This window comes from Podarcis muralis, chromosome 17, assembly GCF_964188315.1.
Source record: "Podarcis muralis chromosome 17, rPodMur119.hap1.1, whole genome shotgun sequence".
Taxonomy (NCBI): Eukaryota; Metazoa; Chordata; class Lepidosauria; order Squamata; family Lacertidae; genus Podarcis; species Podarcis muralis.
This window is the reverse complement of record NC_135671.1, coordinates 31,035,715-31,062,732: the sequence shown is the minus strand read 5'-3', so window position 1 is coordinate 31,062,732 and position 27,018 is coordinate 31,035,715. Positions and strand designations below refer to the sequence as shown.

Below are 27,018 nucleotides of genomic sequence, written 5' to 3'. Positions count from 1 at the left end.
GGAGGTGTGGGAGGTTTCCTATTCAAGTGCTATTTCTACTGGGCAAGGAATCTCTCAATTCCATATTCTGATCCAGTGGACTAGAATGCTAAGAGGGTTTAAAATCAGTGGCATAACATTCCCCTGGAATCCCAGGCATCCTGTCAGGTCTCATCATTATATCCTGTGTTTCAAAGAGTCTGAAAGTGCTGACGCATCCATTTTCATGATATTCTAAGGATAACTGCAGACCTCAGAGCAGTAATTCTCAAATAGTGTGCTGAAAGTAATTAGAGGTTCATATGAACTCAAATCAACCTTCCATGGAGAATGCTGCCCATGTGCTTGCATGAGCTACAGTTTCTGACCAGGAAGCAACCTGTGAACAGTAACTCATTCTAGATGGGCTCCTTTGAAGGCAGTTCATTCTTACTCTTACACTCCAAATTTTAATTTGGCAAATCTAGCAAGAGTTTGAGAAACACTGCCATAATACCTCCTGAGGGTCTGCATATTTGCCATGTCTCCAATTCCAATGCAATCCCTGGTCTTCAATTCCCAATCTTCAATCCCTGGCTTTGAAAATGTGGTTTGTGCTTCAGTAAGAGGAAGGTGGAGATCTGACTGGCTGGGCTGTGTTTGATTTGACTAAAAGTAGAAGGTGAAACTTACTTTTCAGGCAACACTTTGGATCGAACTCATCCTCCTGCGTTTGAGAGGCAGTTTGGAGTTTTAAATGAACACTATGTTCTTCTTTCCTCAGCTTCTTGTAGGCCTGTCTGGGTGGTGGTGGTAAAATAGCAGGCTAAAGAATAAGGAGATTGATTCCAGGAACATTTTTTTGTCCATACTGCCCAAAACTTGCCCTGCTGCACACTTTTTGCCCCCAACTTATCCTCTAATTCAACATATCTCTTTAAAAACACCAATTTAGACAAGTCTCTTTTCTCAAGTTGGCAGCAGAATTGGCTTCCCTTGGGCTGATGCCCCTTGACTGGGCTCCTCAAACTCAGTTACAGCCCTGTGTGTCTTTTTCGGGGTCTTTGGTTTCTTCTTCCACATCTGTCTCAAGGTCTCTCTCCTTCTCTACTGCCTTCTGGCCACTCTTTGCCTCCATTCTTTTAAAAGCTAATTGTATTTAAAATGTGACTGACTTCTGATCCTGAATCTTTTTAATTAAGAAAAATGCTTCACAGAGAGGAAATCTGACCTGACTCCCTTTCCTATATCTGGACTTGACAACACCTTCCATTCCTCTGCCAAGTTAATTTGAATTAAAATATAGTTTGCAACAGCCCATGCCCACCAGTGCTCCACGCCTTCTGTGTGTCTGCCACCTTGGTATTTATGTTAGCAAGAAGCTGAGCAGGTCTGAAAAGATGAGGATGCCTGGTTGATATGTATTTCTTTGCCCTCATGCTTTTTCAGTGCTGGTTTTGAAAGCTTAAGCACAGGCCAAGCCAAATTCTCTGTCCCTTTCCAGAGCTGCTCAGCAATCCTGCCTCTAATATCTGTAGCTTTCGTGTCTAACAGTTGAATCATCACCATTAGGTTTGCTCTCTTTCTCCAAAGTATACTTTAGCCTGGCTATATTTAAATGATTTAACATATAGACTACTTCCTTTCCAGTCTGCTCATTACTAATATTTATGGTGGTACTAACTTGGGTAGAAAACGTTTTACTATACTTTTCCTGAAAAGTATAGTTCAGACATAAAAACGAATAAATGACAGAGCAAAGTGTGTTTGTTGCTGTGTCTTTCCTCCAAAGGCCCACACAGGAGGTGGGGTGTTAATCAGGTATCCTAAAGAGATACTTTTCATCCTAGCAGAGAGAAAAAGTAAAACTCATCTGTTTTGTGTTGGGTTTAAATTAAAGCAGCTTGTTGAACTATCTAGCGTGCTCAAGGTTATTGCAGGTTTGGTGAGTCTTGCAGGATATTCTCAGCAGCCCATCAACCACCATAAAAAATCTACAGGTCTTGGCTATTTCCCCATGAAATGGTTCTGTCCAGTTGTTTGGCTGTAAATGATCGTTCTTTGCTTAAATATACACAGCTACTCAGATGTTCAAAGCATAGTTCTGAGGGCAAGTGGTTCATCCTTAATACTTTGCAAGCCCTATGAAGTGAATTGATCCTGGCCATTCTTAGTGAACAGAGGTGTAGAAACCCAGGGCTGAACAGGAGGCTAGATCCCGGACCTAGGACTGGCTCGCCAATTGCTTTGCTGGCTTTTATTCCAATAAATTTATAATGAGCTCAATGACTTGGCAGCAACATATTCAGTGGAAGGGCTAAAATCCTTCCAGCATTGGGGATTTGGTTGTTGGGCAGATTTTGGATGCCTTACAGGCAACGCTAGGTGTTGCTTTTGGCTTGTGCCAGGCAGTTAGAATTCCTAGCGTGGCACGGTAGCTAGACTAGTACATTCCAATGTGGAAGTACTCGCTCAAGTTAACACAACTGTTTAAAATATGGTACTCTTTGGGCAAGTATTAACTTAATCTGTTTGCAGGATACTTTTATTCTGAGCTCTTCAGAGCAGTGGTTTTCAGACTTCCTTTCTCCAGGGCATCCTTTCTACATCATTTGTCTGAGGAGATCCAGTGTGCTATGGAAGATTCTAGGGTACATACTAGGCAAGGGTGGGCTTGTGGGATCTACTATTATTTTTTTACTGAAACCCAGTAGTCTGCCAATCAGAGCTCAGGTTCAGAGTAGCAGCTAGTGAGCAGTTGGAGTTTGATACATAATAGTGACTCAGTGGGTGAAGCAAATTGTCTACTACACCCTGTGAGTCATTCACTGGGACAGCTTGCGTTGTCTGCCTCTGAGTTACAACAGATCAGGGGTTATGACACACTACTCGAATACTGTCCTAGCAGACTTGCACAAAGACATATTTAAAAGCAACCAGTTAATACATGTATGTTGCATTATTATTTATTTGATTTCTTACATTCCCTTCACTATACGGTCCCAGTGCAGATCACAGCAATATAAAAATATAGTATTAAAGCCAGTTCAAACAGCTCTAGGTAAAAGAACATAGAGGCTGAGAGAGATTTCCAGCCATGCCAATGATACTTTTACTTGCAGTTTTGCTTACTATAGTTGTTTTTGTTGATGATGATATTAAAATGCTGGGTGGCTTCCAACAAATGAAAACACAGTAAGTCATCAAACATTAAAAACTTTCCTATACATGGCTGCCTTCAGATGTCTTCTAAAAGTTTGTTGTTTATTGTAGTGAAAACTATTGGAAATCAGAAAACTGCTGATGTACCGTAAATGGTTCAGATCTACTAGTAGACACCTAGCTACGTGTTTGCACAGAGATCATAGGCCTATTAGGTTTCCTCATTGCTATTGAAGGATGCTTTGTCTGGCTGTCCACTGCAGGAAAGACTGGAAGTGATGGGCAAGCTGCCTTTCAAAGTAGCTTGTTCATCACTTTTCATCAGGGAAAGCATCTGAAAAACTCCAGAACTCCCTGCAACACTAAATGAAAACCACTACTTTAGAGAGAGGATAGGATGCAAATGTAACTAATTAACATAAACATTTCTTGTTGTTGCCCAATTGGAAAAGCCAAGCCTTGGAGCTTCCTTCAGGATAAAGGAATGCCGTCACCCTAGAGCCAAATGTCTTGAGGACAAATTATCCCACCAAGGGGCAGACAAGCATCAGTACTGACATTTCAACCCTTAACCTCGTTTACGTTTTCATTTTGTGACTTGTTGGTTAGCCAGGCAGTAGAAAGAACTGGCTCCAAAACATTTTGCTCGTAGCTCTGGCGGAGTCACCTGTGAGACTGGTGTGACTTCATCAGGTGGGGAGCTGCCCCTTCAGGCAAACTGAGAGTGTGTCATTAGTGTGAAATGCAAGACGAACTGAGTAACTGAGTGGTTGTTTGCAAATAGGAGTAAAGGTGGTTGGAAACAACTGGCTGCAAGCAGAGTTGTGGCCTGCACAACTCCTTTTTCATCCTCTTCAGTTTCACTAGATCTGTGGCTGCTTTGTAAGTTGCAGACATGGATACTTGAGGGTTGCCACCAACGTACAGTGGTACCTCGGGTTACATATGCTTCAGGTTACATACGCTTCAGGTTACAGACTCCGCTAACCCGGAAATAGTGCTTCAGGTTAAGAATTTGCTTCAGGATGAGAACAGAAATCGTGTTCCTGCGGTGCGGCAGCAGCAGGAGGCCCCATTAGCTAAAGTGGTGCTTCAGGTTAAGAACAGTTTCAGGTTAAGTACGGACCTCCGGAACTAATTAAGTACTTAACCCGAGGTACCACTGCACTCTGGCTCCTGCCTGCATCTTTTCAGGGGGTTCTTGTGAATGCTACAAGCGGCTATAAGCTGATGGACTTCACTGCCATGTACTATATCATTATATATTTATGAGGGACCTCATAGACATCTATAAGCAATGTTTTTGCTGTAAAGAGAAGGAGCTCCTGTCCTGTTTTTATTTCTGGCAATACCCGTTCATCTGTCAGTGAGTATTGGACTGCTACACAGAGTTCCTTTCCTGATTTTACCTGCTGCTGCAGAGCGCTAGTCATGGCATGTTGAAAATTCTGCTTTACAGGTTTATCACTTGTATCTAGCATTCTCTAGATTTAATTTTGGGTACACTAAGTGTCAATGGGTGCTTTAGGGTTGCTTATTGGTGAGAATGGTTCATTGCTTAACATTGATCACACGGTGGAATTTTGCAATCATGAGCCACGCTGCTATTTCAGAGGCAATCAAAGTCCACATGTAACAGTAATACTGTAGGTGGGAATCTTCAGAGGGCTTTGGGTCTTGCCAACAACACCCTGGTGCTGTAAACTGAAGGTTTAATGCTTTTCCTGATCAGTGTCACAGAGTCATAGAATGGTATCGGTGGAAGTGACCCCTGAGGGTCATCTAGTCGAACCCCCTGCAATACAGAAATCACAGCTAAAGAATCCCAGACGGATGGCCATCCCAACTTCTGCTTAAAAACCTCCCACTCCCTCCAGCTGCCACTTTCCTCCTCCAATGTCCCTTTTTTCATGAGACATCGGACCCCATCATCCTCCACTGGGCCCTCCAAGCTGCTAACTTTGGAAGCAGGCCTTTCCTCCCCTGCTGATTGCCACGAGGGCTAGAATCCTAAGCCATTGCACCAAATCTCTTGAACATAAAGCAATCCCATCCATCTTACGTTCCCCAAGATAGCCTGTAACCTGTTCTTCCTTCCTCACCTACTCCTTGATTTCCTCCAGGTCATCCGGCGAGGCTGGCTGACTATCAACAACATTAGCATCATGAAAGGTGGCTCCAAGGAGTATTGGTTCGTCCTGACGGCAGAAAGTTTGTCTTGGTACAAGGATGAAGAGGTGGGTATTTAAGCATGCCATATTGTCGCAGTGAGAAGTCACCTGGGTGGCGTTGTAGATACTCAGATTGAGTCCTTGAAATCACACACATGGAAATAGGGGGTATTGTCTACACCTCTAAAACTGCCCACTTACCAGCAAGGATGCCATGAGTCCCCACGTGCACAAGCCTTGTTCTGTTAACAACCTGACAGCAAAGTGCCTTGCAGCAGTCCATGTTTATGGCATGAGATGCTGTGGGCAAGGGTTTATGTGGCCCACGATAATATATCGAGGGTGTGATCACAGAGACAAAGGAGGAGCTGCAATGCATTGTAATGGGGGTGAGGAGGGAAATATGTTGTCCTTCCCTTTCCGCCCCTGTCCCTTCCTTCCCACCTGCCCATTTGCCTCCCCTGCCCTCTTCCCCTTTCCAACTCTCTGCTAATTTTCCTTTCACCTCCTTTACCTTCTCCACTGAGCTCAGGGGCAAAGGTTGGCTGAATAGGGGGAGACTGATGAAAATGAAGTTATCATTAACTGATGATTATTAAATTAATTAAACTGATGATCATTACATTATCATTATCTGGTGTATGTGAGTTACGTTGCTGAAAGGGCACTCAGTGGGAAGGTATTGGCAGGCTTGGGGAAATTCCAAAGTTAGAAGTTAAAAAAAAAAAAGTATTCAGGAAGAAACTGGGGAGGGGGGGTTTCCCCAGCCCAATGAGGACTAAGCATGTTCAGTGGCCAGCAAATACCAATTGACTGGGGAATGTGGGTGGTTGAAATGTAGTACAGCATTGTGAAAGAGGATATGACTGGCTGGCTAGAACTCTTAAAGAGGAGTGATCCACATTACAACATTTGTTTCCTATCCGTTAGGAGAACCAATTTTAAAACAGGGAAGTGCCTTCCTTGATGCAGGCAATAAGTTCCAGGAGTCTTGGCTCCAAGTTTATCACAACCAGATTCCATATAGGACTGGCTTCTGTGTTATGACTTGTGCAGAAGGGAGAATCTCTAGCAAGTGATCCTTTTTTCTCGTGGTGGTGGTTCTGCTGCCAGTTTTTCCTCCCACATCGCTATTTAGTGGCTGAAGAGCCTTGTTTTGTATGAAGTGGCAACTGGATACGCTTTCTCTGGAATTCCCTACCCAGACTGGAGTGCCACAGACTACAGGAAGGAATGCTTTGCCTCCCTTTGTCCCTGCTTAGTTTTGGTGCGGGGAAAGAGGTGGTGCATTTCATGACTATTTCCTTCATCTAGGGTTGTCATATTTCAAAAAGTAAAATTCCTGACACTCGCAAAGTTGTTGAACTTTTTTTAGGAAGACCCCAAAATCCCTGACGTATGGCAAGCCTAACTTCATCTTTCTTAGCTTTGGGGGAGGCCATATTTTTTTTTGCTTCTTTTCCATCTACCATCCTCCAGACACAGATTCGGGGAATGCTTTCCTTTCTGTTTCTTTCTACCAATGCTAGATCCCAATTAAGGAAGAAGGGATGCATTCCAGCTTGGGGAAAACTTCCTGATTTTCAGCAGAAGGTGGATTTGCACAGTGCCGGTTGTTTGGCCCCTATGTCAGTCACAAAACCACCTCCGCTAGTAAATTATTTGAGTTGATAAACATGCAGAGTACTTTTGAAAATAAAAACAAGATGCCCTACCCATTTGAGCCATGGAAGCAGGCACAAACAGGAAGAAACACTCAGAATTCAGAATGGAGGCTGTTCATTTGTCATTAAAGAAGCAAAGGAGGGAAGGGAGTCACTTCACTCAGAAAAGCCCACACCACTTCCTGTTTCAGATATATATGTATGCACGTTGAGATGCAGTGCTCCCCCCATCCTTGGCCCCCCCTCAGTTGTGCGTGCCTCACAGTTTGGTTTCTTGGAAACAAAACTCAACACTGGGTGTTGCAAATTGGAATTGTTCTTTATGAATGGGAGGTGACTCGAGTAGAGAGTAGGGTCCATCTCATATTCCAAAGGTATCCCCGAGTGCATCTCTTACCTTTCCCTAGTGTCACATTACAGAAAGCAAAATAGTTACAATTTGGGATGTCTTGGAAGCCTCAGTAAAGCCTGCCTTCCATCCCTGACACTGGGTGGGCTGGTCTTTGCTTGTAGGGATAATCCTGTGCACTCCATCTCCATGCCAGGTCTTTTCAATATTTAAACTATACATCTACATATTCCTTGCATATCTTGATGACAGACCTTCCATTTTACTTAATATAAACAATGCGTGCACCAGGCAAGCCTGTAGGGAGCGAGCATCTCATAATTAGGGCACTGTCAGGTACTTCTTGTGTGCAGTCAGGTAAGTGACATTGCAGGCTCTGGTGGGAGTCAATTTAGTAGGCCAGGTTGATGCAAATACAGTGGTACCTCAGCTCCCAAACACCTTGGGATTGGAAGGTTCCAGCTCCTGAACGATCAAAAACCGGAGGTGAGTGTTCTGGTTTTCAAACTTTTTTGGAAGCCGAACGTCCGACGGGGCTTCTGTGGCTTCTGATTAGCTGCAGGAGCTTCCTGCAGCCAATCAGAAGCCACATTTTTGGAAGTCAAACGGACTTCTGGAACTGATTCTGTTCGACTTCTGCAGTACGACTGTATTGGGATTGTGGGATATATATACTATGGGAGGCATGATGTTTGAGTTCAAGGAATCTTGGACTGCATTATATCACCTTTGTAAACAACTCTCTGGCAGCTTCTTGCTGGACCCTCTTTCCACCTTCTGTGGCCTGAGATGAAGAAGAAGTATCTGTGGACAAAGAGCACTTTGTTCTTTCTTCTTGCTGCAATAGACATGGCTACCTTTCCAAATCCTCTAGAGCAGAGTAGTGCAGTTAAACAAAGGTTGATATTTTTTAAAATTGCTAGGTAGCTACGTTTTTGCTTTTTCTTCTGCATCTTGGTTATTGTAGATTACCACTGATGTACCAGCTTTAAATTTCTATTGCTTTTGGCAATTTGGTTAAGCAGGAGTTCTCCCCCCCTCACCCAGTCTATCTGCCTTGGTGGTTTGTTTTCCTTTTCCTAACTACTGAACTCTCTGATTTGCTTTTAAACGGTTCGCGTCCTGCTCTTGGTTCATACATGAGCCTTTGTAGTTTGGAAATTCCCTGCTAGATTGCTTGCTTCAGCTGGGGACATAGAAGCCCAAAGTATCATTCTGTAATTTTTTCAAACTTCATGTCAGCTTCAACTATCAGCAAATGTACTGCAATATCCAACGTAGCTGCCCTTCTGAGTACCTAGCTGGAGAAATGCAGACTCTGGAGGCATGAAAGAAACAGAAAACTACCCCCCTATTAAGAGGGAAGGAGCTTGCCTGAAAATGTATTTGTTTATTTGTTGTGCGGGGGTTTTCTTAGACCTTCTGTGTCATTGCTTGGAAATTCGAAGTTAGAGCACTCGCCTTATCTTCTGTGCCGTGTAAATAGCGAACATATTCTACAGTCTCACATACAGTGTTGTGCTTTCACCCACTTCCCTTTGGTCTTTCAGCCCCAATCCTTTTCTTCTTCTTCTGCAGATTGGGGCAGCAGTGGAGATGGGCTCAGTGGTATGTCCGTGTTTGGAAGCGCTAAACTTTTAATTCTGACTGCCAGCCTCTGTGCTCTAAAGCTTAAGGAAATATTTGCAAATCTTATGCATGTTTAACCAAAAGCAAAAGCAACAAGTGGAGCTTAACCTTCCCCTTTTGCTTGCTGGCTTGTGTGCCTTCTCGTGATACAGATATTTGTCCCAATAGCCTCCTTCACCCAATTTTAGGTCCCTCTCCACGTGTTCTTCATCTCCCTTGTGACCCCACCCCTCCCATTTGCAGTCGTCCACTGCTAACATGTACCAATCTTCCCCCTTGTCACCATTCAGTGGCCCAGAATTCTGGTGGTGTGCTCTGCAACAGGGCATAAGCTGTTGTTCTGTGAGAAACATGGGCACGGGCTGCTTCCCTTGCATTGTGGCATGCCGTGTCAGGAATAGGCATGTGAACTAATTGGGGTCTCTGGCATGATATGTGTATGTTAGACTTATTTTGCTGACCCATACTTATTTTCCTCACTCTGGGTCTCTCTTGTGGCTGTTGCTCCACTCAGGTTGGCAGCAGCCCACATTCTCCTTTCTCTGATTGCCTCTAGAGCCTCCTGCCCCATCATCCCATTTGATCCTGAGATATGGCTATGCTTTTTGTTCTCTTTCTGGGAAGATAAGCCTTAGTCTGCCAGGTGGGCACTTCTTTGCCAGCAGATTGCCCTGGGGACTGACCAGTGATTCGTTAGGAGACTCTTCTGTCATCCTGGTGTCTTGTGTCACATCCATCCCACCCCATGTTGTGACACGCAGCCCATCACAACTAACACAGACAATTTCCTGGAACTCAAATGAATACTTATAAGGAATGCAGGTGTTTTTGTGCAGTTTAGTGGCCATGGCCCCCATGGTATCATGAACTTTGGTGTTCCCTTGAGCTGCAGAGGAAAAGACTGGGGCTGAAAAACCAAAGGAAAGTGTGGGTGCATGGAAGATAAGTCATGAGCTAGCACAATAAGTGTGAGAGTGGGACATATTTACAGCTTACGTGGCGCAGAAGTTAAGGTGGGCACCTTAACTTAGAATTTCTGTGTGTTTTGATGCATGAGTGAATTTGTAAACATCTCAACTTTTCTTTTCAAACCAGAGGTTTCTCAATCCTGGAAAATTAATTAATAGTCTGACTGCTTAGGTGTGACATCGATAATATTCAGCGGTGCGTCTTCTGGAATGAAGATTGATCAGTGGAACCTATTGTGGTATTGCCACTTAAAAATATGAAAGAATTCATTTACACATTTTAACTATAAAGCATTTTTAATACACTTTTTAAATACAAGGTCTGCTTTGCCTCTCTTTTGTCAGTGATCTTAAAGAATGCCAATGTGAGCACTGATAGTCACTGACAGGCAAGCTATATATTTAAAACAGCCAACCGTGAGTTCAGCTACATTCAGCAAATCTCAGCAAAAGTTGGTGTGTTTGGATTAAACCCTCCCCCCCCCCCCCATCTTTCCTTGAGAACAATAAACCTCATGAGTTTGTGTGGAGCTGGCTGCATCTTAAGGCAGACATTACAGGGAGAAGTGTGGCGGTCTTTCGTTTTGGTGCCCATACTTAGCTTTTGTTTAACTGCAACTAGTGTACATGCAGTCTTTAGAAATGGATTCTCGTTTGGAAGCAAGTCAGTACTTCCACCCCTGCAATTTTGTTCTTTTCTGCTATTGCATCCTACCCTTGGGGAGAATATTTCAAGTTTTAAAGACCGCTTGCCTGGTAAAACTTGGTGCTTTTGAATACCTGGTGGCAGCAGGCTCAGTTGAACGACTGCAGTACAAAACAGACATGTATTTCTTGAGCCGTTTTGTTCCCCTGCCAAGGTATTCTTTTGTGCTCACAGTCCACAGCCACCCACGCCTCAAAGCTAGCCAGACCCATATCTCATTTAACTTCCAAGCAAGGCTACTGGCAGATATTACCTTCAACAGGGGTGCATCACAAGCAGAGGCTGTTTTTCCTAAAATAAAAAGTAAAACAGGTTGAGCAAACAAAAATAATAATAAAATTTAAAAAAACCTCTTCCAAATCACTGGCAAACCATTTACTGGGTGAGAAGCCTCTCTGGGAGAGTTCTTGTCTGGAAGGTGACAACCGGCAGGCCCAGCATGAACAAAGCTCTCCAGCAGAGACAAAGCCTGGGAAGCTAAATTTGAATTTAGCTCGTTGAATTTGCTCGTTGAATTTATATCTGTCCACTTCCCTAGAAAATTCATCTTTAAAGCACACATTCCTGAAATAAGCAGGGGATTAAGAAGTTTGTTTAGTTATCAACGCAAGCTGCATTTAAAGCCCGACTCTCAAGTCATCCTGTCTTGTGACTGTCGAAGGAGGGCATAAACCCTTTATGCACGATTAGCCAGCTTCTTTATAGGTCCGGAATCTCAGTAGCAGCAAAACTCAGAATAAAGTCGCTTCCCCAAAGCAGAAGCTTACCTGAACAGCCAACACCCCTGAAGTGATGCTTATCCAAACCCAGTCTAACCAATGTGCAGACTACTGTACACCTTTATAGCTTCCTGAACAGGTAGTCTGAACACTGGGCAGGCGGGGCTGGAATCCAGAAGCTTCTCTTCCATGTAATCCCGTTTTGTTCTCCTTTTGTAGGGTTTGTTAAGTAGAGCAGTTCCAGGGGAAAAAACCTACTTTGTCTCCTCTGACGTGGCAAAGTCTGCGGCTGAATCCAGTCTGGAAAATGGTTGGGGCTGTTCAGGAAATCATAGGGGGGGGGGGGGGCGGGTGTGAGGTTTGTGGCCTCTGTATAAAGGAAAACGTCACTTTTGGGATTCTGCGTGTGCATGGAGGGAGGGAGGCAGGCAGGCAGGCAGCATCTGGAGCTATAAACAATTCCAGATGTGGGGTTTTTGCAGAGAGGCTGCTCTGTGTGACTCATATGGGGGCCCCTCACCAGCGCTAGCCTGCAACTTGTTAAAGAAAGCAGGGTTCTACAGCAAAAAGATTGAGGGAGCCTGCGTTTTGCTTTTTCAAGTCTATTCTATGCTACCTCTTCCTTCCCAAAGTCCTGTATGGTGGATGTGGGGTTGCAATAGATTTCCACTGGCAAAGCCCTGTCCTTTTTCTAGTAAATGTTTAACGACAGAACTCTAACATTTATACACTCAAAACAAGCAAGAATGGATTGCAGTAAGTGGCAGTAGCAAGAGCCTTATAAAAAAGAGACTAGCTCTGACTTTTAAATAACATTTCCAATGTTATTTAATGGTGGAATGAAGCATGCTGGGTTAACGTACTTGTGGATGGAATACCTTACTAAGGGTTTATATGAGCACAGTGTGTGAACTTTGAACCAGACTCTTTAGGCCTCAATTAGAAGCTTGAAGCCTGGTGTGGGCATGCCAAATCTAAAACAGTTTACATTTAATCATCATTTTGGATGTCAGCAAATATTGTAAGATCGGATTTTCTTACTGGACTATTGAATGCCAGAACAAACCAACATGTATGGCGTTTTGGGCTTTTCACCCTTCTTTATCCTCATAGGAAAAGGAGAAGAAATACATGCTCCCTCTGGACAACCTAAAAATTAGAGATGTGGAAAAAGGCTTCATGTCCAACAAGCACGTCTTTGGTATCTTTAACACAGAACAAAGGTAAGAGAAGTATGTCTCAGTGCTTTCTGATTCATGAGAAGCCATTTTAGGACCTTAGGCTGAATTCAAATCTGGTAAAATTGCTGTGCTGATCTGTCCTAAACCCCTAGCCTGCCTGGCCGCAAGTCAGTATGTCAAGTCTGAAGTTCAATCCATGCAAGGAAAGTCCGAGGTCCAAAGGTCAAGAAACACAGTCCAGGGTCAATCCAAGTAGGCCAAGTCTGAAGTCCAGCAGTCAAGATACCGTCCAGGGTCAAACCCAAAGCTCGGTTCAGGAGCACCCAAGCCCAAGGTCTACCAACATAGGCAGTTGAGCAGACACAGCACCTCAGCTCTGCTTCCCTTTTGTTCTTTGCATGCTGACTGCAGCTTGATGAGGCATATGATCCTCACCTGTTCTAAGCCTTCTCCAGCTGAGGAATCACACACCTCCTCCCAGAGCTAGCGAGCCTCATCTGGCCAGCTAGTGAGCTGGGCTGTGAGCCCTTGGCTGCCTCAGCCTCCTAGAGTGCCCCTCCTACTGCTCCCTATGCCTCAGAGCCCGTCATGTTCAGGGAAACAGGGGTCGCTCTGGTGATGGGTCCTGCTGCTCTGGTTTCTGTGCACTGACCCCCATCCCCTTGCCATCCTTCGTCACTCTATGAGTACTTTCTTCCCCATCCCCTGCTTGCCCTGGTGTGTTGCAGTCCTGGCTACACCCCCCACTGGGATCCTCTTCCTTCTCCCCATCATCCTGCCAGTTCATGACATGATCTCACAGAAGGAGAGAGACTTTGTATGTTTCTTAAAACTCTCTCTCTCTCTCTCTCTCTCTCTCTCTCACACACACACACACACACACACACACACACACACACACACGAGAAGTGTGCTGCATGTTCTGTCCAGGCTTAGCAAGTCCTAAGGTCACATGTACCTACGGGACCGCCTCTCCTGGTATGCCCCACGGAGGACCTTAAGGTCCATAAATAGCAACACCCTAGAGGTCCCGGGCCCTAAGGAAGTTAAATTAGCCTCAACCAGAGCCCAGGGTCTTCTCAACACTGGCTCCGGCCTGGTGGAACACTCTGTCTCATGAGACCAGGGCCCTGCAGGATCTGATTTCTTTCCGCAGGGCCTGTAAGACAGAGTTGTTCCACCTGGCCTTGGCTTAGAATCAGTTTGATTCCCTTCCCCTCTTTCTTTTTCCTTTCAACTCCTGTGAAGAGGCTGCATCCTAATGTTTTAATGTTGTATTTTAATCTTGTTTTTTTAAATTGTATTTTAATCAACTTGTTTTTATTATTGGTTGTTAGCTGCCCTGAGCCCGGTCTTGGCTGGGGAGGGTGGGGTATAAATATAAATATAAATATAAATATAAATATAAATATAAATATAAATATATAAATAAAATGTACACCAGAGGTTGATGGTACTTGGGCGAATTGCTTGTTGCACACGTCCTATTAAGAAAGACTTAATCTTGACACAGAAAGTATTGACTGACACTTTCTGCACTGTTGTCAGTTATCTTTAATATCTTTGCTCATTGCCTGCTAAGTATTCAAGCTTAAAGAGTTTGACTTTACTCTCCACTTCACATTATGTCATGGGGTTGGAGCTGCCTGAGCTAGGATTTTTCAAGTGACTGGATTGCAGTGGAAGGACTTGGCTCTTTAAAAGACGATATTGTAAAGTATTTTCCTTGTCTTAGCTCAGTATGTGATTCGCCAAAAAATCTCCTTAAGAAAAGATATGGCAGGCATCTCTTACTAGGTCCAGCAGAAAGGTAAACCAAGGGAGGTGAGGAGTGATGAAGGTCTTGAGCACAGTTAGGGAATCCTGGGCCCACAGACAACAATAGGCCTGTTGGGCCTCCTAATTTGACCGGCAAGGCTGTTTCTTCCTAGGCACACCCACCTGCCACTCACCTGGTGTCATGTGTGGGATAGTAAAGTCATGCTTGCAAAGGAATAGGCAGTCTTAGAGTGCCCTCTTGAGTGTTCTGTTTTCAAGCACAGCATGCATGTGGTGCTGCTGAAACTTGGTGCTGCCCACAGTTTTGGCCAGGGCTCAGAACTGCAACTGTCAAAAGTCACTAGCAGAGGATTGGCCACAATTGCATCTGGCCTGCTAGCCAAAGTGGTTCCCCATGTCTGCTTCGGAGTGTATGCCAAGACATTTAAGTGGAAGCCAAAAGCCAATGGAGACCATACTTCACTCAGTACATGCAACTGTTATGGGCACCATTTGGCTAAGTAGAGTAGCATTCTATTCCATCTGTTGGGTGTTCCTACAGTCTCACATTCTATTGTGGCAATAGAGATTAGAACTTTAAAGTACTTAGAAAATAAAGGAATGTGTATATATAAGGATTCCTGTTGTGGACTTTCTTTCACTAACCCAATGACATTTGTCCTTCTTCCACTCCTCTCTTTTCTCCTGCACCCCTAAACTAGGAATGTGTACAAAGACCTGCGTCAGATTGAACTTGCGTGTGACTCCCAGGAAGACGTGGACAGCTGGAAGGCCTCCTTCCTCCGTGCTGGTGTTTACCCTGAGAAAGACCAAGTAAACATTTTTTCCTTCAGCAGGAGGGGGGGGGGGGTGCGTGCTGAAGGCCCAGTAGTAGTACTGTTGTACCAAAGATCTCCTAGCAGCTGTTGTTGCCTCTGGCTGGGAGCTACATTCGCCAGTTAGAGGTTCCATCAAGTTGGGCACCGTACCTTTGACTGGCGGTAGTTTGCTGTCCAAAATCTTGGTAGGGTTTCCTTAGAAAGAGAGAAAGTTGGTAGAAACTTCAGCTGTCTTCCACCCATACCCACCTCCTGAAGTTGTGTGGATAAGGCAGTGCCATTCTAGATGTGGAAAGTAGTATCTGTGTAAGAGCTGTGAAGGATTCAAGAGAATGAGCTCAAAGCCCAATGAGCAAAGCAGGGAATCCCTTTGTGCTTCTCCCAAAGCTATATAGGAAATGGTCATCTCCAAAGACTTGTGAGGGAAGCTGGGCATGCTTAGCCTAGGGAAGAGAAAGCTGATTCAAAGCACAAATTTTGAGGTTCTGGATCAGGTGCGCAAGAGGCTGCTGTGATTTTAGCTGTATCAGCAAGAGCAAACCATACAGTGCAAGAATTAAACCCAATAATAAGGAAATAATTGTTCATTGCCAGCAGAGGGTAGGGAGAGAACACTTTGAATTCTCATTAAAATGCCAGTCAGCTAATAAGCACTGCAGATCTGGGTTAGTCCAAACTAAACCCATGCTATGATTACTGGGATATTTGGGAAAGCAGAGATCAAATTATGACTTGAGGGCCTGAACTGGTAGTCTCCCTGTGCTGATTCTTCCATAGGTCACCTAATGCTGTCCAATTTTCTTCTGTGCAGGTGGAGAACGAAGAGGGATCCCAGGAAAACACCTTCTCCATGGATCCTCAGCTAGAGCGCCAAGTGGAAACTATCCGCAATCTTGTTGACTCATATGTTGGGATCATCAACAAGTCGATCCGGGATCTTATGCCAAAGACAATAATGCACCTAATGATAAACAATGTGAGTCGTAGTTGGATATTTATTTGTTTATTGTCGGGGGCTAAGCAGACGTTGTTCCACCACTCTGCTGATGCACCACCACCACCATCATTATTATGCAAACTTAACAAAGAATGTAAGGGGAAGGAAGATCAAGGGGAGAAGATAAAAATAAAATAAAAAATATAAAGTAAAAAGAATACTGATAGTAACAGAAAAACACCATCAGGTCACATAATGGATAAATTTGCCAGCAGTGCATGCATCTTAAGTTAAACGTAAAAGTTAATATAAGCCCTCTAGATCTCCAAAATAGGTACCCACATAATATTGACATCTATATGAAATATCTTCATATAGATGTCAATTTTATGTGGATACCTATGGTCAGAGTCGTGAGGTCCTCATACCATTGTGTAATAGATGGTGGGGATTTATCCTTCCAGCCTAAGTCTCCTAGCAAACATTAGGGCAGGCATAGGCAAACTCTGGCCCTCCAGATGTTTGGGACTACAATTCCCACCATCCCTAGCTAACAGGACCAGTGGTCAGGAATGATGGGAATTGTAGTGCCAAACATCTGGAGGGCTGGAGTTTGCCTATGCCTGCATTAGGGCTTTCAAAGTCCACTTGCCCTGCTGTTAATCCCCATGCTATAACTCTTTAACAAGCTGTTCTCGGCAGTATACCTCAAACATCTGCCAATATTAGACAATGCCTTCCCATAAAAACATTGTGGAGTGAGTCCAATACAGCAGTGGCAGAGGCAAGGGTGTCTCCCCCCCCCCCAACCTCACTGCAGGTAAAACTCATGACCAGGGTTAAGAAACTAGCCAGGCTCATGGTGTTACTCCAGCCTGAATATACCATTTCCAGACCCGTCACATTTGGACAGCGTCACCTCTTCTTTGTGCTTTCCTTCCTCCATCCTCACAGACCAAGGATTTCATCCACTCGGAGCTGCTGGCCTACCTGTACTCCTCCGCAGACCAAAACAGCTTGATGGAGGAGTCTGCAGACCAGGCGCAGCGCAGGGACGACATGCTGCGAATGTACCACGCCCTGAAGGAGGCCTTGAACATAATTGGAGACATTAGTACCAGCACCATTTCCACACCGGTTCCTCCTCCTGTGGATGACACATGGCTGCAGTCAGGAAGTAGTGGGCATAGGTGAGTTGGGGTGGTGGGTTATCTGCTTCTGGTGTGCTTTATTTTTTTGTTAGGCACATGGGATGCGACCCCTGCTTCAGTCAACAGTGGGTTGCACGAGGCTCAGGGAAAGCTCGCAGCGTAGCCATAATACTCAGTAGAGACCTGAACTTCACTGCCACAACAGTCCTCAAGGACAAAAAAGGCAGATTCATTTTCGCTAAAGGGACACTAGATGGCAAAATCAAACTGACAATCGACTCCATATATGCCCCAAACGCGAAACAATTAGAATTCTTCCAGAAGACACTAAACAAATTCCTCTCCTTCTCTGAAGGGGAAGCAATCCTAGGAGGGGACCTCAATCTAAATATGAAAGGTCTATCCCTGAAAGATATTCACCCTACAACCCCATGGGCAACCTTCCTCCGAAGGAAACCCCCAACAACTAGGAACTCTTACAAGTTACTAAAAATGCTAAAAAACAGGGGTCTCTACGACATTTGGGGTGAGCAAAACCCGGGAGACACCAGGCATACATTCCGATCGGGACGCCATGGTACAGTGTCCAGACTGGACAGCATTCTACTCACACAGGGTTAGGCACATGGGATGGAAGCATAGAAACCAGCAAGCCCAGAAGTTTCAAGTGACCTACTGCCAGAACTCCAGGAAGAGCCCAAGCACCTGTATTTGGCCCATCGGCAATGTGATTTCAATACTTAACAACAAACTTGAACTTTGATCTATGCTTGTTGGTACCCTTAAATCTTCAGTTGTCATTCTGCAGGGTCTTCATATAACACTGTTTGGTTCTGGGGCTGGTTGTACAAAATAACTCTTGTACAGAACGTGAAGCAGACAGTTCATATTTTAGCTTGTGGGGTTTGGGGTTGGACCTGATTGCATTGGCTTCACTTTGCTGTCTTGAAGGACACTAACTTACCTTCCCTGTCCTGGTGGTTTCTTTTTCTCTCTTTGGCAGCCCAACACCACAGTGCAGGCCTGCTTCGACTGTGTTGCCACCAGGGAGACCGCCAGCGGTGAGGGGCCCTATGCCAGGCCCCCCCTTGATCCCAATGCCAGCCGCAGGCCCTTCCTCTTTTGTGGCACCACCCATTCCGTCACGCCCTGGACCGCAAGGTGCATTTGTTGCTAATAATGACCCTTTCTCAGCTCCTCCTCTGATTCCTTCACGACCAGCACGTGTTCCACCCGGCATCCCTCCAGGTGTGCCCAGGTAAAGCACCCTTCAGGTTCTCCTCTCTTTGCTGCTAGAGCAGATACTGTAGCAGCAGCTCTAGAGCTGGGATGATGAACCTGTTGCTGCCCAGTTGTTGGACTGTAGATCCCATCATCCCTGATCATTTGCCATGATGGCAGGTACTGATGGGAACCGGAGTCCAGCAGCATCTGGACTCTAGAGCTTATGAGTCTTAATTTCTTTAACTCTGTATAACAATTTTTCTATTATCAAAATGGAATGGAAGAATTCAGACCTGAAAACTGGAACATGGACCATGCAATACGTTAGCGTGGTACAAGTGCCTTAAAACAACTGCCTTAGAACAGAGGAAATCTGTGAAAGCAGGATCTGGTGTAACCTTTCCCTTCAGGGCCAAAGAGCTGCTTCTGCATTTTTCTCTCACCTTTTTTTATTATATGCTTTATTGAGTTTAAAAAGAAGTAACGAACAGAAGTGTTATCCAGAAAAGAGAAATAAAAATGGTAATATTTGTTACATCACATCACCTTACATTCTTCTTGAGTTTCTAGCAACTTCCCTTCACCCCATTATGTATCTACCACTTACTCTATCTAGCACACTGTTTATTTTTGTTTCCTTTTGTTAATTTTCATCAATATAATATTCTCTTATAATTATCCATCATACTACAGAAGTCATTCTAGACCTGCCACTGGCGTCATGTTATTACAGTAGTCCTTGATATATATTTTTATACATGTCCCATTTCCTAGTAAATGTTTGATCAGTATGACCTCTCAGTTTTTCTGTCATTTTTGCCAGCTCGGTGTATTCCAACAGTTTACTTTGCCACTCCAGCTTTGATGGAATTTTCTGTCCTTTCCAATTCATAGCGATTAATATTCTTGCCGCTACCGTGATATACAAGAATATTTCTCTCGCATTTTTAGGGATGTCTGGGCCTAGTATCCCCAGGAGGAAAGCCTCCGGGGTTTTTTTATGAAGGGTACCTTAATCATTCTTTTGAGCTCATTAAAAATTACCTCCCCAAATTCCTTTATTCTCTTACATGTCCATCACATAGGTAACACTGAGCCTCCGCTTCCCCACATCTCCAGCATTTACTTGACATGTCCTTGTACATTTTAGATAGTTTTAGTGGTGTCAAATACCAGCGGAATTGCATCTTCATAAAATTATCTTTCAAGGTGTAGCATGCGGTGGTTTCATGTTAACCTTCCATAGATTTTCCCAGGCACTCGTTGGGATGCTCTAGCCAAAATCATGGGCCCACTTGACCATTACAGATTTTACCTCCTCCTCCATGACTTCCCAGTCAAGGAGGAGTCGGTATATTTTGGAGAGAGTTTTCACTTTAGAGTTAATCAGTTTTCTAATCTGGAGGGTTCTGTCGCAAAGCCATTTCTTTTGTCTAATTTGAAGTTTTTTAGTTTCAGCTGGTTTTCTTCCTCTTTTAATAATACTTTGTATAGTGGCCAATTCCCTTTCATATTTTTTTTCTTCACTGCTAATGCTTCAAAGGGAGATATCCACCACGGAGTTGGATCTTTGTATTTTGCCCAAACCTTTGCCCAGATCTTTGTATTTTGCCCAAACCATGTAGAGAATTTTTAGTAAGACATTCATTTTAATGGTGGATATTCTCCCCCCAAAAGATAAATTTAATCTGCTCCATATTTTTACATTTCTTTTAATCTCAATCCAGGTCTTAGCATAATTATCTTAGAATAAATTGATGTTTTTCGGCGCAATCCATATTCCCAGATATTTTTCCTTTTGGCAGATCTTCAAGTTTGAGGCTTTTTCTAGTTCATCTCTGTCCTGTGTTGTCAGATTATTGACCAAGAGCTTTGTTTTGGAATGGTTTAATTTGAATCCCACTACCTGCCCAAAGTTCTTATTTATTTCTAATACCTTTAATAAACTTCCTTTTGTATTCTCTGTCATAATAATAAGATGATCGGCAAACGCCTTTCGTTTATAAGCTTTCTCTCCTAGTGTTATTTCTTTTATGTTTTTGTCTTCCTTATTTTTTTATTCAACACTTCCATTACCAAAATTAATATTAGCGGGGATAGCAGACATCCTTGCCTTGTCCCTTTTCTTATTACACAGTCTTCTGTAATGTTGCCATTGATGATGATCTTGACCCATTGATCAGAGTATATAGCCTCTATTTCCTTACAAAACTGTTCACCGAACTCCATTTGTTGCATCATTCTTTTCATAAATCTCCACAAGATGTTGTCAAAGGCTTTCTCTGCATCCACCAGCATAAGTACTGCTGGTTTGTCACTTCTGATTTCTAAATATTCCAACACGTTAATGATATTTCTGATGTTATTTTGCACTAGGCGTCCAGGGAGAAAGCCGGCCTGGTCTTCGTGAACGATGTCTTTAAGAATCGTCTTTAATCTTTTTTGAAAGTATGTCGGCAAATAATTTATAATCATTATTTAAAAGGGATATTGGCCGATAATTTGAAACAATTGTTAAATCAGTTCCCTGCTTGGGAGTTAAGGTTATAAAGCTTTCTGTCCATGATTCCGGTAGTTTCCCAGTCTTTACTATGTCATTCATTGTGTCCTTCAGTGGTTCAAATAGCGATTCTTCTAGCTTTTTATAATAAATTTGCGGATAGGCCATACAGGCCCGGGGCCTTCCCTGATTTTGCTTTATTGATTGCCTGTTGAACTTCCAATGCAGAAATAGGAGAATGTAAGAGACTGAGTCTCTCCTTTTCAGATCTTTGATAAATTGTTCTGCACTAAGTATTCTTCGATTTTATCATGATTTTCTGTTCCTTCCCTGTATAGTTCTCTATAAAAATTTACGAAGCTTCTATTAATTTCCTTTGGGTCGTCAGTTATCTTTTCTCCAATTTTAATTTTATTTGTTATCCTGTCATTCTGGTTGTTTTTAACTGCCAAGCTAAGAGTTTGCCAGGTTTATTTGCAAATTCAAAGTTTCTATGTTTTAATATCTTGATTTTTCATTCAATCTCTTGGTTAATAATCATTGAAAATTGTGTCTGGAGCATTTCAATATTCTCTGGTTTCACCTCAGATCATATAAATCTTTCGCCATTTTTTCCTCTCCTTTGGTGCTCAAGAGTCGTCATGTTTCTTGAAACTGCATATTCTTCCTTGAGTAGAATTTCTTTTCTTTCCCTGTTGCAGGCTTTGCAGAGGAGGAAGCATTCTCCATTTTGAAGCTCGTATGAGATTTAGTGGAGTGTATTATGGGAATATGTCTAGTTTTGAATTAGAGACTCATCTAAGACAGCAGTGCTAGCAAGCAGACTGGTTTCTGTAGCCAGTGCTGTGTTTATTTCTCAAAACAACAGAAAAGAAGCAGAATTTAGCTGCTTGAGAATTTCAAGTTTCATCTTGAAACTGCTAGCTCTTACGACTTCAGAGATGTGTATGTGTGTAAAAAATAAAGAGAGGAAAGATGGAGGAAAGCCCTGTAGCCCCCTGTGTAGCCAGCCACCTCCACAAAGTTAGCAGAAGCCGAATAAACTAATCTACACACTTTGCAGAAGTTATTGTTTCTTTTTGCAGAATTTGGTTTATTTTCACACAGGATTTTTTAATATAGAACTAGATTATATCAGTATATTGGGCATTCTCAACATCATATGGTGTTTTGGGGGGGGGGGGCAGGGACAGACAGAATACAGTGCCCTGGTACTAGTCATTGTGTTATTGAGCTGGCTTGTTCTCTGAAGGAGCTGTACAATCCAGTCTCTCGCATACCCTGCATAATGTTCACCCAGAACCACACCTACAGAGTCAAGCAAATTGGATTTTGGTGTCTATCCAAGTCACCCTTACTAGTCATACCAAAGGTAGACTCCCCCCCCCCCCCAGACAGGTGAAATATTGGGAGGTTGATGGTTCTAAGCTGTCTAAAGAACAGTGATAAATGATGGCTTCTACCACTTATATTTGTTGGCTAAATGTGCCACAAAATGTATTATTCTGGGCATAGAATTTCCCAGCTTAAGTGGGATAGTGGAGTGGGCATGAGGGTTGTGGGCATTAGCTTCACTTAACAATATTTCACAGTGATGTCTGTCCAGTTCTCCCTTTTCCGGTGTTCATTTCTCTCCATCTGTTTTGTTCTCTCTACAGCAGAAGACCCCCTGCAGCACCGAACCGGCCCACAATTATCAGGCCTGCTGAGCCCTCCTTATTAGATTAACTACAACCACTACCAGGGAGAGCTGTTGCTTGTTAACTATATTGTGGAGAGAACTCATGCCTAATCTCTTGTGTAAAAGAGCTCTTTGCAATTGTGATCAACTGTAGCCAAGGCCCGTTTCCCGCTTCCTTCCTATCTCCTTCCCTCCAGTAGCAGCCACCATGGGATGGGTGCTGTGGGTTGATTACTTGTAAATAGCTCTCAGAGGCCAAGCATTCCTTGTAGTAGTTCCCTCTCTGTCCTTGGGTCTTGGCTGGGGAGGGATTTGGTGACCTGAATCTTCTCTGGAAAATTGCAGGGGGGGGGGTAGTTTCTTCACCCTCCTCTTGGTGGCCACACCAGACCCATTCCACATGGGAACATGGAGTATTCTGTTTTGTGGAGTTGTTTTGCACTTTGTTGAAAATACAGAAAGGATCCCCTAGTTGAGGGATTGGCAAGGGATTGCCTGTGAATGTGTGAAAGTGGCGAGTTTGCATTTCCACCAACACTTGTGCATTCAACACGTAGAATCTCCCTTCGCCATTCACATTAATTGGGCTTGTCCAACTCCTCAACCTCCCCACCCGGCTATGGATTTATTTGTATTATAATATATATATATATATATAATCTCCCACCCCCCTCCCCACTTTGATTGCCTTTCCTTTCTCCCTATAAATTTCAATGCAAGATTTGATCAGTTTTTTTTTCCATTTTATAACTTTGAAGGGGTAAAAACCAAAACAAAATGATGGGACTGCAGATAGCAAATTGCTTATAAATTCAGTTCACTGAACTGGAGCAAGATTTTGCCAAGCGTAATAATTGGAAAGAAGGTGGCACTGGGTTGCTTTTAAGCCTCAGGTATAGAGTTGATTTGAATGCCATGCCACTCTCTGCACAACCAGTGTTCATGCTTAAACAGAGGCAGCTCAGCTGTAACCTAGATAAGCATGACTGTTGGTCCCTCCTAATTTATACCAGGGAGGCATCCAGGTGGCAGGGATGTCTCAGTCACTTGGAGCTATAATACCAACTGGCTGTTCCCTGATTGGCTGTGACCATTTGTTACCTGCCCAGTCCATATGGAGAAGTGTGTGTGTGTGTACCAGGGTTTCGAAGTGTTTTATCAGGATTGTGATCCTCTGCACGGATTGTGGTCTCTGTTGGAAAGCCTTCCCCTCCCTAATCAGAAGAGTGACTTTGTCCCGTGAAAGAAATGCCCTGTGCTTGAGATCAGCTGTACTGCAGCTCACCTCTGTGCCTCTAGGCTGAGGCAGATTCTTCATGGCAAACTGTGTCCATAATAGATTTTACGACACTTGTGCCACAAGGTCCCACAGAAGCTCCTGCTAGCATCTGTGGTCTTTCGGGGTGGGGCGTTTGTGTGTTTGGCTTGGCTGCTCCATCTGTAGAGCCTCGGAGTTTGGAGTAACACTGGAGCCTTCTCAACAGCAGTAGCAAAGCACTCTGCCCTCCCTGGGCTGTGGTTGTATATATTTCTTACGAAAGACAGACTGTATTAATACTTGTATAAATTCTAGATTTTTTAAAAAGAGAAATCATCAGTTAAGCCCAGCCCTCATTATACAAGGCTATCAGGGATACCTCAGCCCTTCCTGAGATAAGATAAAAGGAACAGCCACACATACACCACCTGCCTTAAATGTTTCTTCCCTTTCTGCCTACCTGCAGCAGTAGTTCCTTGCTTCGTGTCCTGGAGGATATGACACTTCCATAGACGGTGCTAATTTTGTGCCTTTACTGCTTGAATTACATGCTGCCTGCCCTAATAACCAGTGTTGCCTTCCTATAAATGTCCCTCTACTTCCAACGTCACTATCATGGACTTTTGACCCTCTCTTGCAGTGCATTTCATAACCTCGTGCCACCTACTGCCCACTGGTCACTTCTCCGAAAGCTGGCATTTGCTTGGTAGCATGGACCTCTACTTTTAATTCATTGTGTTCATATTTGCTTCCTCTTGACTCTTCCTGTTACCATGTGTGAAGGGGCTGTGGGACCTTCTCTCCCTCTTCTTTAGATGGAAAAAAAAGATCCCAACAGTTTGAGATAAGTGCCTCCATTATGTATCCTATTAATAAACTAAAATAAAGGGAAATTTTGCTGGTGGAAAATCTCTGGCAGCCAGTGGTGTTGGGGTTTGTGTGTGAGTGTGTGTTGTCTTTCATTGGTTCTCAAAATTTGTACACTCAGGAGGTAGTGAGCAGAAAAAAACTAAAGCTCAAATTGAGTTTCCTTGAGGAGCTTCTGTGCACCAGCCTCCAACCCAAATGGCTGATTGTTTGGCCCTGCTCAGTTTGACTTTTGAATGGGAGGCAGTTGTACAATATCTCAATAAAACAAGCTAAACGTAACCCCAGTTAATAAGGCTTAAGGACATTTAGCTATGGCTAATATATTAATCTTATATGTTTATGGCTGCCCACAGCCACTGATTCCCTTACATATAGGTGCTGTTTAAGTGCCATTTCCTGCCCCTTTCTCAAGTGATCATGCTCAATGTGATAACATCACAGTGCTTCATACTCGGGCAGATTTGGCTGTGTGCTGGTATCACTAAGGGCAAATGAAGTCTATTTACAGTGGGGGAAATGTTTTCTGTTACTGGTCACACAGAGTGTCCTAGACCACGAGGGATCACATACCAATTGAACAGCATTCGCAGAAAAGGATTAACCCAGTTGTTGTTTTTAAGTGCCTCCTCACCCAGAGGACAGGTACCCCTATGGCTCTCCTCCCTCTTAAATTAAAACAAGTGATCATGGAACAACCAAATATAAATGAGCAAGCTTTTGCAGACAGCCTTTGCAGGGCACATTGGGACATCTTTTTGCAGCTGCTGCCTGCTATAGTAGTTTCGTCATGGCCAGTCCCTGTAGAAAACAGGGGTGATCAAGCACTCAGAAGGGCTGTTACATGCTGAGCAATTGCACCTGCCTGGGGAGGTCTCATTACAAACTGTGTACCAGTTAGAAGATCTTGTTGGCTAGCAATGAAGAATGCGTTCATACTGAAATACTTGCAAGGAGATCCATGCTGTCAGTCTTGTGACAACTTCAGTTCTTGAGGAAAGGTACATACGCCATACTTTATAAAGCACCTAAATAGCATGACCTATATGATTTTACCAAAATGCATAATACTTTAATTGTATAGTAGTAATTATTATTATTATTATTTATTATTATTATTATTTATACCCCAGCCACTCTGGGCAGCTTCCAGCAAAATATTAAAATACAATGATTCATCCAATATTAAAAGCTTCCCTAAACAGGGCTGCCTTCAGATGTCTTCTAAAAGTCTGATAGTTATTTATTTCTTTGACATCTGATGGGAGGGTGTTCCACAGGGCGGGCGCCACTACCAAGAAGGCCCTCTGTCTGGTCCCCTGTAACTTCGCTTCTCGCAGGGAGGGAACCACCAGAAGGCCCTCGGCACTGGATCTCTGTGTCCAGGATTACATTATATACAAATATGTTCACATTTTCCACTATACTACTTTAAAAACTAAAGCTTGCAGTTTATTAGAATGCTGGAGTTATCTCTTGCAAACATGAAGAGCAGAATAATGAAGGATGAACAACCATCAGTCCACCTCAAGAATGATGTTAAAAAGCTACCTGCTAGCTACAAAGTTATGTTCAGCCTTCACTTTTGCAGGCAGCATCTGGTTGGCCACTGAGTGTAGAATGCAGGACCCAGCAGCTCTTCTTACATAGCATATTTTTGTTTTACAACAAATGCGTTTTTCAATTCCGTCTCTTAAAAAAGTTATTTACACTTTTTATGGATTCTTTTGTGTGCATCTGTCTTGCTAGCATCGCTAATTTGGCTGTAAATCACATCACAGCATTCTATTACTATACAAGTCCATTTAGAGACAATTCAATTTTTTGGTTATGAAAATAGTTTAGTCAGCTAATTGTAAATGTGATGATTTTTTAAAACCTGGTTTAAGATGAGAGTTAAGGCTCTCATATACTGGCTCATGCTCCACAAAGTTCAAATACCAGAAGTGGAGACTTGATACCTTAACAGGTATATCCTGAAGTCAGGAAAGGGTCACAAATTGGGCTTGCTTGCAACTTTCCGTCCATGCCTCCACATTTTCCCTTGGTCCTTCAGCTCCAAATCAAGATATTGGGGGGGGGGGTGCCTGGGACCAGCAGAAGTGCCCCACCTTCTCCTTGTCTTGTTTTGACTTGCGAAGTATCTGGGCCCAACTCTCTTGCTAGAGGGATCATCTTGTGACCTTGCTCATGCCTCTTTGAGGCTTACATCAATAACTGGTGGGATATGTTAAAAGAGTGGGAGACAGGGGCCCTCTTTAAGCACCTTTCACAATCCTGCTGGTGCTCCTCAGAG

The 27,018-nt window shown here is 43.5% G+C and overlaps 1 protein-coding gene across 12 annotated transcripts in view; it reads left to right on the top strand.

Annotated features, from left to right (window-relative positions):
• Positions 1-24,764, top strand: part of DNM2 (dynamin 2) — a 61,729-nt gene extending 36,965 nt beyond the window's left edge. For 7 of the 12 annotated variants that reach the window (XM_077920923.1, XM_028712605.2, XM_028712601.2 and 4 more), the window contains 7 exons: positions 5,244-5,357; positions 12,440-12,549; positions 14,988-15,099; positions 15,916-16,080; positions 16,996-17,231; positions 18,196-18,450; positions 22,575-24,764. In XM_077920923.1, coding sequence (XP_077777049.1) covers positions 5,244-5,357; positions 12,440-12,549; positions 14,988-15,099; positions 15,916-16,080; positions 16,996-17,231; positions 18,196-18,450; positions 22,575-22,644 — 1,062 coding nt within the window. In that variant the 3' untranslated portion in view covers positions 22,645-24,764. Of the gene's footprint in view, positions 1-5,243; positions 5,358-12,439; positions 12,550-14,987; positions 15,100-15,915; positions 16,081-16,995; positions 17,232-18,195; positions 18,451-20,792; positions 20,865-22,574 lie in introns of all 12 variants that reach the window. The other 5 variants (XM_028712603.2, XM_077920924.1, XM_028712607.2 and 2 more) reach the window with 2 other exon arrangements.
• Positions 24,765-27,018: the final 2,254 nt, after the last annotated feature.